The following is a 17,429-nucleotide window of genomic DNA, read 5'->3' on the forward strand; positions in this document are numbered from 1 at the left end:
AAGGACCAGTGCTGATGGCAGCCAATGTGAACAGACATCAGCTGCCCTAAGGAAGTTGGTCCTCATGCTGCTTCTCATACTGTGTAATCCAATGCTCAGCCAAGTAGAGCACCTTGCCCAAGTTTTGAATTGGTGGCAGAGGTAGGAGTTGGAGCTGTTTAAACTTGTTGGAGCCTTCTGATGTGAAACCCTGTGTTGTCCTCCTCCTCAGAGGTAAGAGAACAGGTGGAAGCCATGGATGCCCAGGCTTAGATGTACAGAAGCAGCAGAGGTGGGACGCCTGGGTGGCTCAGTGGTTGAGTGTCTGCCTTGGGCTCAGGGTGTGATCCTGCAGACTCAGGATCGAGTCCCAGATCAGGCTTCCTGCAGGGAGCCTGCTTCTCCCTCTGCCTGCATCTCTGCTTCTCTCTGTGTGTCTCTTATGAATGAATAAATAAAATCTTTAAAAAAAAAAAAAACAGCAGAGGTTGCTTATGTCTCTATCAGAAATATCTTTTATCTTTTTGGGACTTATCACCTCAACAGAAACAGACTGCTGTAGGGACTAGGTCACAGCCCCAAGCAGAGTTACTGCACAAAGCACCTCAGATCCCAGGGGTACTTCAGCCCCTGCTACTAAGCTGACCCTTATTCTGGGTCAGGTGTTGGCTGAACATGAACTATGATGGAGTTCATGGCCACAGACCCACAGAAGAAGCAAAGCTTCAGTAGGTACCTGCCCAAGTTGGGGGAGGTCTTTGGGAAGTCCCTGGCCTTTGTTTTCCTCATTATCCAGAACATCAAGGATTCCTGTCTTCTCAGAGAGGAGGAGATGGGGCAGGAATGGGATTCACATTTACTGATCATCTGTTAGGTGCTAGGCACTTCACTTTACACTGAGATTTGGAAAGCATAGAAAAACAGGATGCCTGGGTGGCTCATTGGTTGAGTGTCTGTCTTTGGCTCGGGGCATGATCCCGGAGCTCTGAGATCGAGCCCCGGGATCGAGTCCCACATTAGGTTCCCTGCTTGGAGCCTGCTTCTCCCTCTGCCTGTGTCTCTGCCTCTCTCTCTCTCTCTCTCTGTGTGTGTCTCTCATGAATAAATAAATAAAATCTTTAAAAAAAAAAAAAGGAAAGCATAGAAAAACATAACTAAAAACCTCCTCCCTGTATGGGGCCTGCTTCTCCCTCTGCCTGTGTCTCTCATGAATAGATAAATAAAATCTTTTAAAAAAAAGAACTAAAAACCTCCTGTAATCCCACCAACCAGATGAAACTCTTGCCAATATTTGGTGTACATTTTTTCTACTGTGTTTCTTTGTATGTGTATTTATATATAATATCTTTTTTTTCCCTTAAGAGTGCACACAAGCAGGCGATTGGGGGAAAGGGGAAGAGAGAGAGATTTAAACAGACTCCATGTCCAATGCAGAGCCTGTTGCAGGGCTCAATCTCACAACTCTGAGAATATGAGCTGAGTCAAAATCAAGAGTTGGACAATTAACCTACTGAACCACCCAGGCACCCCTATATATATAAGACTTCTTAAAACAAATTGGGGTCATTCTCTGAATACCATTTTGTTCTACTGTTCCTTCCTTCCTTCCTTCCTTCCTTCCTTCCTTCCTTCCTTCCTTCCTTCCTTCCTTCCTTCCTTCCTCCCTCCCTCCCTCCCTCCCTTCCTCCCTCCCTCCCTCCCTTCCAAAATGAGCTCAAACTCACAAGCCTAAGATCAAGAATTGCATGCTCTACTGGCTGACTTTTGCTTTTAACTTGGCAATAATTTAGAACATTTCTGTTATTAATTATCTTAAATGATTTCTAATGACTTCCAGAATACTGTCTTATTGGTGGGCCATAATTTATTTAACCAAGTCCTTAACTGTTGGGTATATTATCATTTACACTAAAAATATGTATAAATGCAGCCTGTAGTGAATATCATTTGGAAAAGTTTTGAGTTTTTTATGTATCAGGCACTGATTTTTTGGTGCTCTTAGGACTAGGACACAAGAATAAATGTGACAGTTCCTCCCTTCAGAGATGGCCACTTAGTTACACTAAAAAAATTAGTTACAATTACCACTGTGACAAAAGAGAAGTATGACAGGCTAGGAGAGTGTCCAGGGGGACTAGCCAAGCCCAGGGATTCGGTGAGGGGTTCCCAGGGGAAGTGATTTGAAATTGAAGGGGTTGAAAGCAAGACCAGAGGGTGACTGAGACAGCTGGGAGTGAGGGTAGCATGGGATCTCAGGCAGAGCTGGTTAGTTATCCATCACTGATCACCGTATAACAATATTATCACACATCTAGTAACTTGAGACATTGTCTCAATTTCTGTAGGTCAGGAGACTGGACGTGGCTTACCTGGGTTCTCTGCTTCACGATCTCAACAAAGCTGCGATGGAAGTTTTGGTTGGGGCTGTGGTCTCATCTGAGACTCAACTGGAGAGGGCTTCACCTTCAAACTCATGTGGTTGTTGGCAGCATTTAGTTTTCTCTGGGCAGCAGGACTGAGGGCCTCGATTGTCAGCCAGAGAGCACTTTCAGTTCCTTGCTATGTGGGTCTTCCCACCATGGCCACTTGCTTCCTAAAAGCCAGTGAGAGAGTGTCTCCTCACAAGAGGAGCATTAGTCTTATGTAATATAGTCATGGCCACATCATCACATACATCCTGTCACCTTTGTCATATTCTGTTGGTTAGAAGCAAGTCACAGATCCTACCTATACTCAAGGAGAAGGAATTACACAAATGTGTGAACACCAGAAGTGGGGACCCTGGGCCACCTTAAGATCTGTCTGCCACAAAAGCTCACAGCTTGTGCACAGTGGGGCTGTGGTCACTGATGCTGTCGATATTTCTGCTCTACCTCTCATCTTGAGCATTGCACTAAGCTGCCTTTTGAAATTAAATGAGGCTATCTGACTTGCTTTGGCCAGTAATGTGAGCAGAAGTAATGTGTGCAGAATTATTTACTAGACAGCATGAGACTCTACAGTGCTTTCTTCCCACTGCTGCAGCAAGCAGAAACCCATGTTGATGTGGAGATACATGCTGAGCCACCTGGTGGGAGCTGCCCTGGAGGTTTGCCTGTACCATAGCTGTCTTTGTGTGAGCAAGAAATGGACCTTATTAGTTTAAGTCTGATATCTTGAGGGTTTGTTACAGCAGCAAAATTTAGCCCATCCTGATGGCTTGGAGACAAGCCTGTTGAGTTGGAAAAATGGAATGAAGCCTAGTGTGGTACATCTCTGGTTATTTCCTATAGGGTAAATTCTCTCTCTCTCTCTCTCTCTCTCTCTCTCTCTCTCTCTCTCAATTCTTAGAAGTGGAATGACTGAGTTGCTCTTCATTTTTAATTTCCTCAGAAACCATATGGTATAGTATTATCTCCATTTTGTAGATGAAGAATATGAAGCATTGTTGCCAAGTGCTTCCCCAGGATCACACCTGGCCTCTTACTTCACTTGAGGAAATAAAAAATATCAGATGGCAAACTCCCAGGGCTTTGACCCAATCTACAAACCTACCATCCTTCACTTCTTCCTGTCTGTGAGGATGGACTTTCCTTTTTCCATCAGAGACAAATCCTTCACTTCTGCTGAGAGCCTTCTCTTTCGCTTCTTATATCACCACTCTCTGTCACCAATGTCTCCCAGATGCGTAAGGTGTGATGGTTTAGGCTGCACAGGAGCTCTATGCTCCTTAGCTCTGTGGTCTTGGACAAGTTACTTAACTACTCTGTGCCTGAGACTCATCTCTAAGACAGGGAAAATTGTGCTTACCTGAAAACGTTGTTGTAAAGATTAAATGAATTAATGCATATACAGTATTCAGAACAATGACTAGCATATTGCAAGTCCTCAATAAATGATAGCTGTCATTATTCCCAGACTGCTTTCTTGAGCAAACATGCATACTCCAGTGTTACTTAAAATAACAACAACAAACATCAACTTCTCTGGTTTCACATCTCCCTTTAGCTACTGGCCCATTTGTCTGTTTTCTTTCACTGAAAAACCTAAAAGAATTGTCTAGCTGTACTGTCTGTACTTTGTCTTCCATTTACTCTTTAAGCCTTTTAAAATTTTTTTTATTTTTTTATTTTTTTTTATTTTATGATAGTCACAGAGAGAGAGAGAGAGAGAGAGGCAGAGACACAGGCAGAGGGAGAAGCAGGCTCCATGCACCGGGAGCCCGATATGGGATTTGATCCCGGGTCTCCAGGATCGCGCCCTGGGCCAAAGGCAGGCGCCAAACCGCTGCGCCACCCAGGGATCCCCTCTTTAAGCCTTTTTAAAAAGATTTTATTTATTTATTCATGATACATAGAGACATGAGAGAGAGAGAGAGAGAGAGAGACAGAGAGAGAGAGAGAGACAGGCAGAGGGAGAAACAGGCTCCATACCAGGAGCCCAACACGGGACTCGATCCTGGGATTCCAGGACCACGCCCTGGGCTAAAGGCAGGCGCTGAACCGATGAGCCACCCAGGGATCCCCTAAGCCTTTTTTTTTTAAATTTTATTTACTTATTCATGAAAGGCACATAGAGAGAGGCAGAGACATAGGCAGAGGGAGAAGCAGGCTCCCTGGAGGGAGCCTGATGCTGAACTCAATCTCAGGACCCCAGGATCATGACCTGAGCCAAAGGCAGACACTTAACCACTGAGCCACCCAGGTGTCCCCTCTTTAAGTCTTGTAACGCTGGGCACCTGGGTGGCTCAGTTGGTTAAGCGGCTGACTCTTGATTTTGGCTCAGGTTGTGATCTATGGATTGAGCCCTGTGCTTAGTGGGGAATGTGCTTCAGGATTCTCTCCCTCTGCCCCTCTCCCTGCTTGTGCATGCTCACTATCTCTGTCTTTCTCTTAAATAAATAAATCTTAAAAGAAAAAGTCTTGTAATGCTTTCTATCTTAAAGCCTCTTGTGTCTTATCAACACCAATCTCTCTTTTGGTTAGCATTTGTATGACTATTCTTTTTTCCATCATCTCAGCCTTTTTCCTTTTTTAATTAATTAATTAATTACTTAATTAATTAATGATAGTCACAGAGAGAGAGAGAGAGAGAGAGAGAGAGAGAGAGAGGCAGAGACACAGGCAGAGGGAGAAGCAGGCTCCATGCACCAGGAGCCCGATGTGGGATTCGATCCCGGGTCACCAGGATCGCGCCCTGGGCCAAAGGCAGGCACTAAACCGCTGCGCCACCCAGGGATCCCTCAGCCTTTATTCTATCCTTAATGTTTTAGATGTTCTTGTAACGCCTTTGGTTGGTGTGGTAGATACCCTCCAAAACTTCCCCCAAAGATTCCCACCTCTTAGTCACTAACACCACCCACATTGTTCCAGGATTGGCCTCTGTCATCAATAGACTATGGCAGAAGTGATGTTATGTCACTTCCAAGATTTGGTTATAAAAGACCCCACAGCTCCCACCTTGGTTGCTTTCTCTCCTTTGTAGTTACACCCTCCTCCCCTGCTATCTCGGATCCTTGCAACTGCTAATCTGTTCTCCACCTTTGGTCTTCGTTCTCAATTTTCAGAATGTTATGTAAGTGGATTCATACAGTATGCGTCCTTTTGAGATGATCTTTCTTGTCACTCAGCATAATGCCGTTTTTTAAAAAAGATTTTATTTTTAAATAATCTCTACACCCAGTGTGGGGCTTGAGCTCACAACCCTGACATCAAGAGTCACAACTCCACCAACTGAGCCAGCCAGGTGCCCCTTGGCCTAACACCTTTAAGATCCATCCAAGCTGTGTGTGTTAGTAGCTAAGTCCTTTTTATTGCTGAGTAGTATCCCAAGGTGTGGGTGTACCACAGTCTGTTGATGACTGTTGAAAAGCATTTTGTTGTTTCCACTTTTTTGCTATTACAAAGCTGTTATGGTCATCCCTGAAAGACATAATTTTCATTCTTCTGGAAAAATGCTCAAGTGTACAATTGCTGAGTTGTATAGTAACTGTATGTTTAGTTTTTTTAAGAAACTGCAAAATTTCTTTTCAGAGTAACTGTATCATATTACATTCCAAGCGGCAATGTATGAGTGATCCCGTTCCTGCACATTCTTACCAGCACCTGATGTTGCCATCATGGTTCTTATATAGTTGTTCTAATAGATGGTTAGTGACACCTCATCATGGTCTTAATTTATGTTTTCCTAATGGTTAGTATTGTTGAATATCCTCATGGGCTCATTTACTATACATATATGTTCTTTGGTGAGATATGTCTTCATGTCTTTTGTCTGCTTTCTAATGGATCGTTTGGTTTTTTTACTCTGTGTCTTGAGAGTTTTATTTTATTTTTTTTAATATTTTTTTAAGTTTATTTATTTATGATAGGCACACAGTGAGAGAGAGAGAGAGGCAGAGACATAGGCAGAGGGAGAAGCAGGCTCCATGCACCGAGAGCCCGACGTGGGATTCGATCCCGGGTCTCCAGGATCGCGCCCTGGGCCAAAGGCAGGCGCTAAATCGCTGCGCCACCCAGGGATCCCTTGAGAGTTTTAGATAGCAGCCTTTTGTTGGATATGTAGTTGACAAATATTATCTCCCACTGGGTAGCTTGTTGTTTTATCCTCTAAACAAGATCTTTCACAAAGCAAACTTTTTCAATTTCAATGAAGTCAATTTGTCCTTTTTTTTTTTTTTTCTTTTATGGATCATGGTTTTAGTGTCACAACTCAGAACCCTTCACCCCAGCCCCTGGTACCTCAGATTCTCTTTTGTGTTTTCCTCTACAAGTTTTATATTTTATATATTGTTGTTTTGTTTGGCTCTTTCCACATAGTAAATAAAAACTTTATTTACTATGGCCATGTAGCCTCTTTTTATTTATTTATTTTTTAAAAGATTTATTTAGGGCAACAGTTTAGCTCCACCTTCAGCCCAGGGCCTGATCCTGGAGACTCGGGATCGAGTCTCACGTCAGACTTCCTGCATGGAGCCTGCTTCTCCCTCTGCCTGTGTCTCTGCCTCCCTCTTCCCTTACCCCTCTGTGTGTGTGTGTGTGTGTGTGTGTCTCATGAATAAATAAAACATTTTTAAAAAGATTTATTTATTTATTCATGAGAGACACAGACTGAGAGAGAGAGGCAGAGACACAACCTGAGCTGAAGGCAGGTGCCCAACCGCTGGGCCACCCAGGCATCCCATATTTACTATGGCCATGTAGCCTCTTAAACCATATTCAGAGTATAATTATGTTTTACTGTGTAAAACATAATTATAATCTGTGACCCACTTTGAGTTAATTTTCTAAAAGACTTTTTAAAGACTTTATTTATTTGAGAGAGAGAGTGAGAAAGAAAGCACAAGCATGGGGAAGGGCCGAGTGAGAGAGAGAAGCAGACTCCCTGCCCAGCAGGGAGCCCAGTCCCAGGACCCTGGGATCATGACCTGAGCTGAAGGCAGAAGCTTAACCAACTGAGCCACCTAGATGCCCCTGAATTAATTTTTGTATAAGATGTGAAGCTTGGCTTAAAGTTTTTCCCTCCCTCACCTGCCCCAGCCCCAAGGATACTTAATTTGTGCCATTTGTTGAAAAAACTATTCTCCCTTCATTGAATTGCTTTTGCAGTTTAAAAGGCCTATTTTTCTTCGGCTCTGAAAGATCAGGGGAATTCTAGTCTGCCCCTCAGAGGGTTTGGGCTTGGCATTCCTCCCCATGCAGGATTGAAATCTGGCCATTGTCTTGATGGGGAGACCAATTACGAGTTTGGGCAGGCTCTTTGCTTCATAAGGGTCTTTCCTCTTTAGCACCATAAGACTAGGGGGATTCTTTTTGTCTTTTAGCTTTCATTTCAGTGTCTCAGTCTTCCCACACCCTAACCCGGAATTTAGCAACTATTCCATGGGGGAAAACAGGCCATGCATTTGGGGGGCTCATCCAATTTCCAATCAATTACACCAGCCCCTGATGGCCACCCAAAACCCAATGGATTCCCTCTGCCTGGGCTAAACTAATCAGCCTGCATCCAGAATCGAAAATTTTCTCCAGGGAAGATGATGGACTCATCAGCTCACACATTAAAGGCTCTTTCTTCTCTGGAATTTTAGTTCATCTATTTGTTTCTACATTCTCCACACAGCTGCCAGAGGGATGGCTTAAACATGTAATCATATCATGTCATTCCACTGCTTCAGTGTACTTAGTGGATTCCTATTGCACATGAAATCCAGTCTAAGTTTCTACCCATAGGCGAAAGGTCCTTGGTAATCTTTTCCCTTTTTTTGCTCACCTTGATCCAGGCACACCGATTTCCTTGCTATTCCTTAAACAGGTCACATCCTTTCATCTAAACACTTCTACTCTTAAATTAAAAATTTTTTAGGGATCCCTGGGTGGCGCAGTGGTTTGGCACCTGTCTTTGGCCCGGGGTGCGATCCTGGAGACCCGGGATCGAATCCCACGTCAGGCTCCCAGTGCATGGAGCCTCTCTCTCTCTCTCTCTCTCTCTCTCTCTCTCTCTCTCTCTCTGTGACTGTCATAAATAAAAAAATAAATAAATAAAGGTTCTGAGAGTACAACCAAAAGAAAAAAAAAGTTTAAAAATTTTTAAATAATAAAAATAAACACCTCTACTCTTACTATCCTTTAGCCTGGAACATTCTTATTTCTGTTTCTCACCCTTTAAGTCATAACTCAATGATACCTTCCTATTTTTTTAAGATTTAAAAAAAATTAAGTAATCTTTACACTCAGAACCTGAGATCAAGAGTCAAATGCTCTACCGACTAAGCCAGTTTACCTCTAGACTAGAGCTGTGGTTCTCTATCACAGCATCCTTGCTTTTTCCCTTATTGTACATACTGTACACTCTCTTCAGATTACTTGCTTACTTTTTTTACTTTTTACAACTAGAACATAGGCTCTGTGAGCCCAGGGACCCTGTCTGTCTTGTGCACTGCTACGTTCCCAGCACCCAGAGCAGCTCCAGGCACATGAGGGTCTTGTAAATATTTACCACATGGAAAAATGAAGCTGCTTGAGTCAGCACTTGAACTCAGACTTTGACCCCAAAACTTGAGCCCTTTCTCCTACATTCTGTTCCCAGGGCAGAGTTGGTATTGGTGGGAAGCAAACTGGTTGAGGGTAGAGCTGGCTTCTGCAGTGACTCTGGGAGTACCATCCAGCAAGTCCTTTCCTCTCTCCTGGCCTTAGTTTATCCATTTGTTCTTGGCTATGATGCTCTGAGCCTCAGGACCTTGCCAGTGAGAGGAACAGAAACATAACCTTCTCTGTCCAGCAGGTGGAGCAGCTGGCTTCCCTAATTTTTTTTCCCCTCGGCGCCGGCCACTGTCTACTTCCTCGGAGTTTCTCCTCCTGAGTGATCCCTGGTGCCTCCTTATCAAAATGCAGTCTACTCTCATCCATCACCACCACCAAAACCCACCAGTGAGGTGCTTCTTTTTTTCTCATATATTTTAATTTTTAAAAATTTAATTTATTTGGTCTTACTTTCTAAGTTTTTTTTTTTCCTTTTTGATGGCCACCAGGGAGGTTTTTGATGGGACTTCGCATGTGTCTCAAGGTTATTTTCACTTAAGATTTGAAGCTGAGAGTTACAACTCTTTGTCTTCTGGGGAACTCAGGAAACAAATTTTTGTGGTAGAAAATTGGTGACTTTCTACTCAAATCCTTGGGCTGATCTTCAGGGATAGTCCTCTCAATCAAATATTTCTGGGGTGCCTGCTATACGCTCAGCCCTGTGCATGGTGCCAGCAGAGGAGTGGGGCTAAGACAGAATCCTCCTGGGCCTTACGGTTTAGCTCTTCTATCCAAGTTGAAGGACAGATGTATAGGAAGGCAGAGGATCGATGCAAAGTGGAAAAGGGGTGACAGTTCCCTAGAATGTCTTCCTTCCTGTTGGACCCTCTCAAGGGCATGGCCCTGGAGCTGGAGGATTTGGAATGAGAGGAAGTTTAGGAGATTCTCAGTGTCATGATCTCAGCTCCTGGAGTCCAGTCCAGTCCAATATTTCACTGGAAGGAGGTTGGAGTTTCCTTCCTCTCCTTGAGAAAGAAATTTCTTTGAGATTTGGTGGTCACCAGTGCCTTCTAACTCACTTTAATAACTTAAGTCTGGGGATGCCTGGGAGGCTCAGTAATTGAGTGTCTGCCTTTGGCTCAGGGTGTGATCCCCGTGTCCTGGGATCAAGTCCCACATCGGGCTCCCTGTGAGGAGCCTACTTTTCCCTCTGCCTATATCTCTGTCTCTCCTCTCTCTGTATGTCTCATGAATAAATAATAAAATCTTTTTTTAAAAAATAACTTAAGTCTGGTCTGTGCTCTTCAGTTTATAAAGACCCAATTGAAGTCTAGCATCATCTTTGAGAGATTAACATCTTTGTCCCATTTTAACCTGTGAAGAAACTGAGGCTTGGGTCTCACTTAGCAAATAATTGTTGGAGGTAGGATTTGAATCCACATCTTTCTGCTTCTTAACTTTCATCCTCCCACCTCCACCCACTAAACCCTGTGGCCATTGGGCCCTCAAGCTTGGAAGAAAACAGCATTTTTGAAAACTTTGTCTCATAACTCAGTTAGGTATATTCTGCTCAGAAATTGGGGGTCTGCTCTAGCTTGTAGACCTGGAAGAGAAGATGGCCCTGCCTCAGCCCAAGCCTGACCTTCTTAGGTAATCTGGAATGGGACAATTTGAGATAGTTATTTACCAGCTTTGGGGATGGAAGGGACAGAACTCAGATGCCAATGATGTAGGTAGGTTGCCCACCTATGCCTCTCACCAACCTTGGGGCAAATCACTTTTTACCTGAGATCCTTCTTAGTTCCTTTATCAGTGAAATGGTGCTAATATTGCCTGTCTAGAGGCTCTGTTATAGTGAACAAGGGACGTTTGTCCACTGATAACCGCATGCAGAGATAACGCAGATGGTTATCATTTCCAATGAGAAGATGCAGGGCCCCAAAGGGAAATTCCTTTCCTGAAGAACCAGGCTGAAGACAGACTCATGTTCTAAAACTTCAAACCCACATCCAGGAAAATGCCAAGTCGAATTCCTTGCCCATCCCCAGGCCCTTCTGCCCTCTCCTGCATTGTGAGTACTGCAAGCCTGGAGCAGGAAGGAGATTACAATACCCTCAAATATTTTTATGCCAGAGCATCTTGAAGGCAAGAGGCAGCATCTGTTTTGGCTCCAGACTCTCCGGCTTCTAGCACAGAGTGGGCCCACCATGCACATTTGTGTTGAGTGCAGGAATGAATGAGTATGTAAGTGAATGAAGAAACTCCAGGGCTCCAGACTTTGTCTCCTGACTTGCAGGCTCCCATCTGGGCCTCCCAACCTTCTCAGATCCCCCCCATTCTTCTCTTTTCACAGCAGTGCACAACACCAGTGGTACCAAAAAGGCAAACTGGACTTTATTATAAAGTTGGCTACAAAGTCACCGCAGCACCACGAAGTGGCCACCTGGGCAGGCCCAGGCAGTCTGGCAGCCGGGTGAGTCCCGCACCAGGTACACGCACTCGTGCAAGCACACGTGTGACAGCGGCAGGTCTGCCTTCCTCCATCGGAAAGGAACGTAGCGTCTCTTCGCGCCCCCCACCCCAGGCGCGGGGCGCAAAAGTCACAAGAAGGGCCGCCAGGGCGGCAGAGTCCATCGGAATTGAAATCCCGTTACTGGTGTGTAGAGAATTCTACGTGGGTGTCAAGAGCCCCTTAGGGCACAGGCTGGCCCAGGTGGGCGCTGCCTTTCCCCCACCAAGGCCCAGGGGTGGCTTGGCCCCCAGGAGTGGAGAACTGGCCCAGGCCCATGGGGGTAGCGCGGGGGGTGGGGAAGTGAGACTCCCCCATTCTCCGCTTGAAATCCCATTCAAGGAAACTCACTACGAGTGAATACAGATTGAAATGGAAACTGGGATTGCTTGAAGTCTCTAAATTTTAAAAAGAAGCTCCCCTCCCTTGCCCTCCCACCTCCCCCCCGCCAAATCCTGCAGGGCTTGGGGAATCAGATATATCCCCCTTTGGCCCCCAGAATCCCCCCAACAGTCCCGGGGGGGTGGAGAGCGGCTCCACGTCTTGATGACAATATGCCATACTTGACGACGTTAAGTCACAGACTTATTCAAAACGTTGGTTCCCCTCCACTTCCATCTGCAGAGAGAGAGAGAGAGAGAGAAGACAGTCAGTAAGGAAAGATAGGTTGAGGACGTGGCACACTGTTGGCACATAGTATGGGCTTCAAATATGTTGGTCCAATGACTGAGTGATCAGCAAGATTAGGGAGCAATTTGGGTAGATGGAGTGAAATTATGACTATAGTTTTGGATAAGATAAAGCCATGAGCAAGAAGCCTCCAATGGGCCAGGGGCTGAGTTTCACTTTCTTTCTTTCCCAAACTCCTAAAACACTCTTGCTTTTTTTTTTCTTTAGGGTGCAAGAATACTGAGATAGAACTCTAATGCCTCTTCCAACAATTTGCTGTGTGACTTTATGCAAGTTTCTTTAACTCTGGGACTTGGATTTTCTTCATTTATGAAATGGGTGGTGATGGCTGATCTAGGTCCCTCACAGGGTTAAGAAGCACAAACCATCACCCAAGGATTCTCTTGTACTTTATGCCACATCCCTGAGCCTGCCTTCTAGGCCTGCTTGTCCAGAACATCTATGCTAAATTGTTTTTTGTTGTTGTTGTTGTTTTTTTACTAGTTCTTATCCTCACTGCTACCCTGGGCAGCAGGTGTTGTTAACTCATTAATAAAATTAAAGTACAGAAAGGGGAATTTACTCATCTAATCCCACCAGCATCTTGTTGTCAGGACAGGGATTTAAGTTCCTGAACATTTTGGCTGGACTCACCTTCATGGAAGCTGTCTTGAACTTGGCTCTGGAGTTGATGCAACTCATCAGTAAACCCATCATAGGGGAATGCTGAGACACCTGTCTCAAAGGCGGTTTCATATGTGGCCAGGTCCTCCAGGAAGCTGTGGTCTTCTGGGGACAGGTTGTTGCAAGGCGATGAGGCCCCTCCTGGGACCGCTGCCTCAGGATCCCCTGAACTCCATTCCCCATTGGGGTCTGGAGTAGAGAGATCCATGAAGATGTCTTCCACGGGCGTCTCTTCCAGGAATATGTTATCAGGATCAGCCAGGAAATCCAGCTCCTGGCATTTCCAGGGTTTCAGGTCCAGGCTGAGCACAGGGGGACCAGCCCCCGGCAGGGACAGGTTGGAGTCCAGGGGCTCCAGACCTCCAAGTGGCTCCAGTCCGCCCATTCCAGCCTCAGCTGAGAAGGGCCTGTCCATGCCCTGTGCCAACTGGCTGATCTGCTGGATGAGGCGGTCTATTTCATTCTGTTCCTTCTCAGAGTAGTGGAAGAAACTCTGCTTGACTGGAGAGGCCTCAGGTGTAAGCAGGCCTTCGGGCACCAGAGGGACATCCACAGAGAGAGGGCCCCGCAGCTGGGCTAGGGCCAGGAGTGTGCAGTCCCCATTACCAGGGCTGCTAGGACTTGGGGGCAACTTCTCATAGAGAAAACTGCATCCCTCCTGGGTGAAGTAAGTCTTGGTGGGATTGGGGCTCAGTTGCTCTGGGAAAGTTTGGCTGGGGCTGTTGAGGTGTGCTTGGAATGCTGTGCTGGGAGGAGTCAGTTGTTCATGGGCAGGGCTGCCCAGAGCCTCTGGGAAGGTGGTAGTGCTTGGAAGCAGCTGGTCTGGGAAGGTAGAAGTGCAGGGAGTCAATTGATCTTCATAGCTTCTGGCTGAGGTTTCGGTCAGCTGGCCTTGAAGTGGGCTAGTCAGTGGATCTGGGAAGGTTGCACTGCTGGGAGTCAGTTGATCAGAAAAGGTTGCGGTGCTTGGAGTCAGCTGTTCTTGGAGAGAGCTGGATGGAGTGGACAAGTGGGTCTGGAAGGGCTCATGGAGGCTAAAGAGGAAGGCACAGCCTCCTGGCTGGTGGGGTGTGTAGGGTGGGGTGCACACAAGATCCTTGCTCAGCTCTGCTTGAAGAGGAGGCTCAGAGCCAGATGGGAATGCCAGGTAACTAAATCCAAGCTCTTTTTGAGACTGGGGTAGCTCTTCTGATGTTGAGGCAGCACCCAGCTCTGGAGCACTAGGGAAATTGGCGCTTCTGGTAGCCCCCAGGGCTGGGGTGAAGAGTGGGTTGGGGCTGGAGCACTGCTCTTGGGAGAGGATGTTCTCAGGGAATGAGGGCAGCATGGTTGGGGTGCCCAGGACATAGGCTGCCTGGGTGTTCTCAGAGTTCAGCTGCTGGCGGAGGCTCCAGGCTTCCGTGTCACTGCAGAGAAGAGAAGAGGCAGATGGTCAGGGTCTGAGGTCTTTCCCAGAGAAGTTCCCCAATTTTTATCTCTTCTATGTCCGCCTCAGCTGCCCTCCAAGCCTGTATTGCATCTCACCTGATTGGGTAGTTATTAGCAGTAATGGGGCCCTCTGGACCTTCTGAGTATAACAGGCAATAAATCCATGCCCAGCCTCCAGGCTTGGCCTGCAATCTCACGACCATCTCTGCCTGAATATCTCCACTCTCAGCCACTGAAGGGAAAGAAGAGATGCACAGTTAGGATGTCCATCAGGTAACCACTTAAACTCCCTCCATGCTGACCTGTCCACTGAATAGGGGTATCGATGACATCTCTATTTCTGACTACCCTAACCTGCACCACTCAGCTCACCACTTAGAGTCCCCCAGTTCTGATTCTATTCTCACTCTGACTCCTCACCCTAACATTAACCCTATAGTATCCAAAATTGTTGGCCTCTGGTATCTCCCCAGCATAAGTCTTGACCACAGCCCTTCTTGGTTGGGTCTCCCATGACCTTTCCCAGCTCCCTGTCTTGTCCCCAGCCTCTCTGGACACTCACACAGGCGGTAGTGTTGAGCAGAAGCGTGGGCCAGGTCCTCAGGGTGCAGAAGTCCATACCATGATTTACAGAGCAGTTCACTGCGCTCAAAGCCCAGGTAGATTAGGACACTGGGAAGGTGGAAAGGGTGAGGTCAGCTTTCTGTTTTTCTTGCTTTATACCCAGGAATCTCACTCCCTCCCAGGTCCTCTGCCCCCTCAAACCCCATTATCCCTGCCCCTGACTCCAGAATCTAGGGTCCCCTTATCTCTGGCTTGCCTCTCTCCTGGAGTCTGAATGCTCTGGGCTTACCTATCAGAGATGTCCAGTAGGGCCAGGTCCTTAGCATGACGGCTCTGGAACATGGCCAGGAAGAGTGAGGCTGGGCCAGGGCCAGGGCCAGGGCGAGGTCTTGGCTCCAATGGGGCACAGAAAGCTGTGAAAACAGGGTTTCCTGCCCAGTAGGCCCCAGGTGGATGAGCATGGAATCGGCCTCGAATAAGCACCAGTTTGTTGCCTGCACTCTGGCGCCTGAGGGACTTGGAGGTGTTGAAGCGACAGCGGAAGAGGCGATCTAAGTAAATGAAGAGAAAAACTGATAAGAGAGTGGATAGTTGAGAGAGAGCAGGTGGGGAGGGGCAGAGAAGCAGGAAGGAGATTTGATTGAGGGAGGGAGAAGGAGTTCTTACCAGTGTCCAGGGCAGAGGGCAGGGTGAGTTGCTGGCGCACAGTTAGGTGGTCAGCTGGGTCAATGATGTCGTAGATACTGTCACCCTGGGCAACCAGGTCCACCTGGGGAAAGATGAAGAGATGAGATGACATTTAGTGAAGGCAGCAATCCCTGGTACATAGCATCTGTCAGGGTTCCACCCCCCTCCTCAGTAATTTTCAGATTCTCAAAAGTGGGAATCTCATTGTATCCCCTATGTGCCCCAGCCCAAACTGAGAGGAACCTCACCACTCACCATGGAATGGCCCAGATGTTCGCTCACACTCTCAGACAGATATAGCAGCTTGCCCTCAGCTGTGAACACAAGTAGAAATCCAGGTAGTGCTGCCACTATGTCTTCAAGCTCTTGAGATGAGAGAAGCCCTGTGGGGCCCGCCAGAGGAGTGCCTGCAGAGTAAGAAGACATGGTATGTCAGGAGTAAAACTGGGAGGCAAAGCATAAATGGACTGAGTTTCAGAAAATCCAGAAGAATTTCTCATGAACCTACCTCTGCACACACCTGTTGACCCACTGCCCACAGCTCTTGCCCAGGGAACCTGTTGCTGGATCACCCTAGCCAGAGAGCCCTTTGAATTCTAAGTCAGGGCCCCGAATTTCAGACCCACGGACAGCGCTTAAAAGCCGGCGGGGCGCTCAGCACCGCGGGCAGCGCCTAGCAATCAGGTGGGGCTGTCAGCACCGTGGACAGCGCTCCAAAGTCAGCAGAGGAACCCCCTCTCAGTATAGAGAATAGTGGATGCATTTGCCCGGTTTTTGGGGACTCCATCCTTGCAACTTCCCGGGCTTCCCTCCCCGGTCTTCTGGAGAGCCTCTGCGCTTGTGGGAACTAGGGCCATTCTGTCCTGGCTCTCCTTCTCCCATAAGTCTGGGACCGGGGACACTATCCAGGCTCTTACCCTCATCCAGAACTAAGGTGAGATCTGAATAGAGTCCATGAGGAAAAGTAGGAAGTCCTGAGAGTTCCCCAAGTCTCCCTTCTCTGCCCGGCTTGTCGCCACACTGCCCTAGACATGCAGCAGTCCCCGTGGGTTCCCTCAGCTCCACTGCCTCTGGTTTCCAGCGGCCCCAGTTTGCTCACCTCCAGCGAAGAAGACGCCCTTGCGAGTGTAGATGCAAGCAAGACTCATAATGTGCAGGTAGGACAGCCGGACCTTGTCTGCTTCGGCCAGAGGCAGCAGCTCCTTGAGGTTCCGGATCTCAGCGTTGATCTGGTCGCGGCGCGCCTTGGAGGCGCCCTTGGTGGAGCGGTACATGACTAGCGGCTGCAGAGCTCCAGCCCGGGTGCTCCGAACACCTGCGTTCCCGTCCCGACGCACCGGTGGCTTCCTTCTTGCTTCCCCGTCTCTCGCTCAGGCTCTCTCTCTCTCCTCTCTCCTCTCCTGGGCTCCGCTCGGCTGCGCTGCCCCCGTCGCCTGCCTCGTTCCGCCTTATATAGCTCCTGCTAGGCGTGGGGGGCTCGCTTTAGAGAAAGGGGGGGCGAGAAAGCAGGAGGCTGGGCTAAGCAAGCTGCAGCGGGAGCCACTGGCTGGGGAGGGGGGAGCGCTCCTCCTCCCTCCCTAGCTCCCGACGTCATCCCATGACGTAGAATGAGAGCGGGAGGGGGGACGGGAGGAGGGGGAGAACGGAGGCTGCGGAGGGGGCCGCGCCTGGCGGCAGCTGAGCCAAAAAACAGGCGCTGCGTTAGGGAAGCCTGAAAGGGGGGTGCAGGGACCCAGGGGTCCAAATGCGCTCAGCTGGGGGAAGGGACAGGGCAAGGGTTAAGGCGGTCTGAAGCCCCTGGGAGGAGAGTCTGTAGAGAGGAGGGAGGGTCTGCTTCCAACATCGATTTTTCTAAAGAGATAAGGAAATGGGGGAGGAGCTGGGTAGTCTACAAATCCCTCCTTGCTATTTGC

The 17,429-nt window shown here is 47.7% G+C and overlaps 1 protein-coding gene across 2 annotated transcripts; it reads right to left on the reverse strand.

Annotated features, from left to right (window-relative positions):
• Nucleotides 1-12,073: 12,073 nt before the first annotated feature.
• Nucleotides 12,074-16,790, reverse strand: NPAS4 (neuronal PAS domain protein 4). Of its 2 annotated transcripts, XM_055315030.1 has the most exons (8): nt 16,616-16,790; nt 15,772-15,923; nt 15,496-15,598; nt 15,119-15,380; nt 14,828-14,937; nt 14,362-14,497; nt 12,808-14,243; nt 12,074-12,102 (listed from the first exon to the last, which is right to left on the reverse strand). In XM_055315030.1, the coding sequence occupies exons 1-8, from the start codon at nt 16,788-16,790 to the stop codon at nt 12,074-12,076; spliced, it is 2,403 nt and encodes an 800-aa protein (XP_055171005.1). The 2 variants fall into 2 exon arrangements, with proteins under 2 accessions (XP_055171005.1, XP_055171006.1); XM_055315031.1 differs by lacking the exons at nt 14,828-14,937; nt 15,496-15,598; nt 15,772-15,923; nt 16,616-16,790 and having other exon boundaries at nt 15,119-15,290.
• Nucleotides 16,791-17,429: the final 639 nt, after the last annotated feature.

The sequence above is a fragment of the Nyctereutes procyonoides genome, unplaced genomic scaffold, assembly GCF_905146905.1.
Source record: "Nyctereutes procyonoides isolate TBG_1078 unplaced genomic scaffold, NYPRO_anot_genome, whole genome shotgun sequence".
NCBI lineage: Eukaryota > Metazoa > Chordata > Mammalia > Carnivora > Canidae > Nyctereutes > Nyctereutes procyonoides.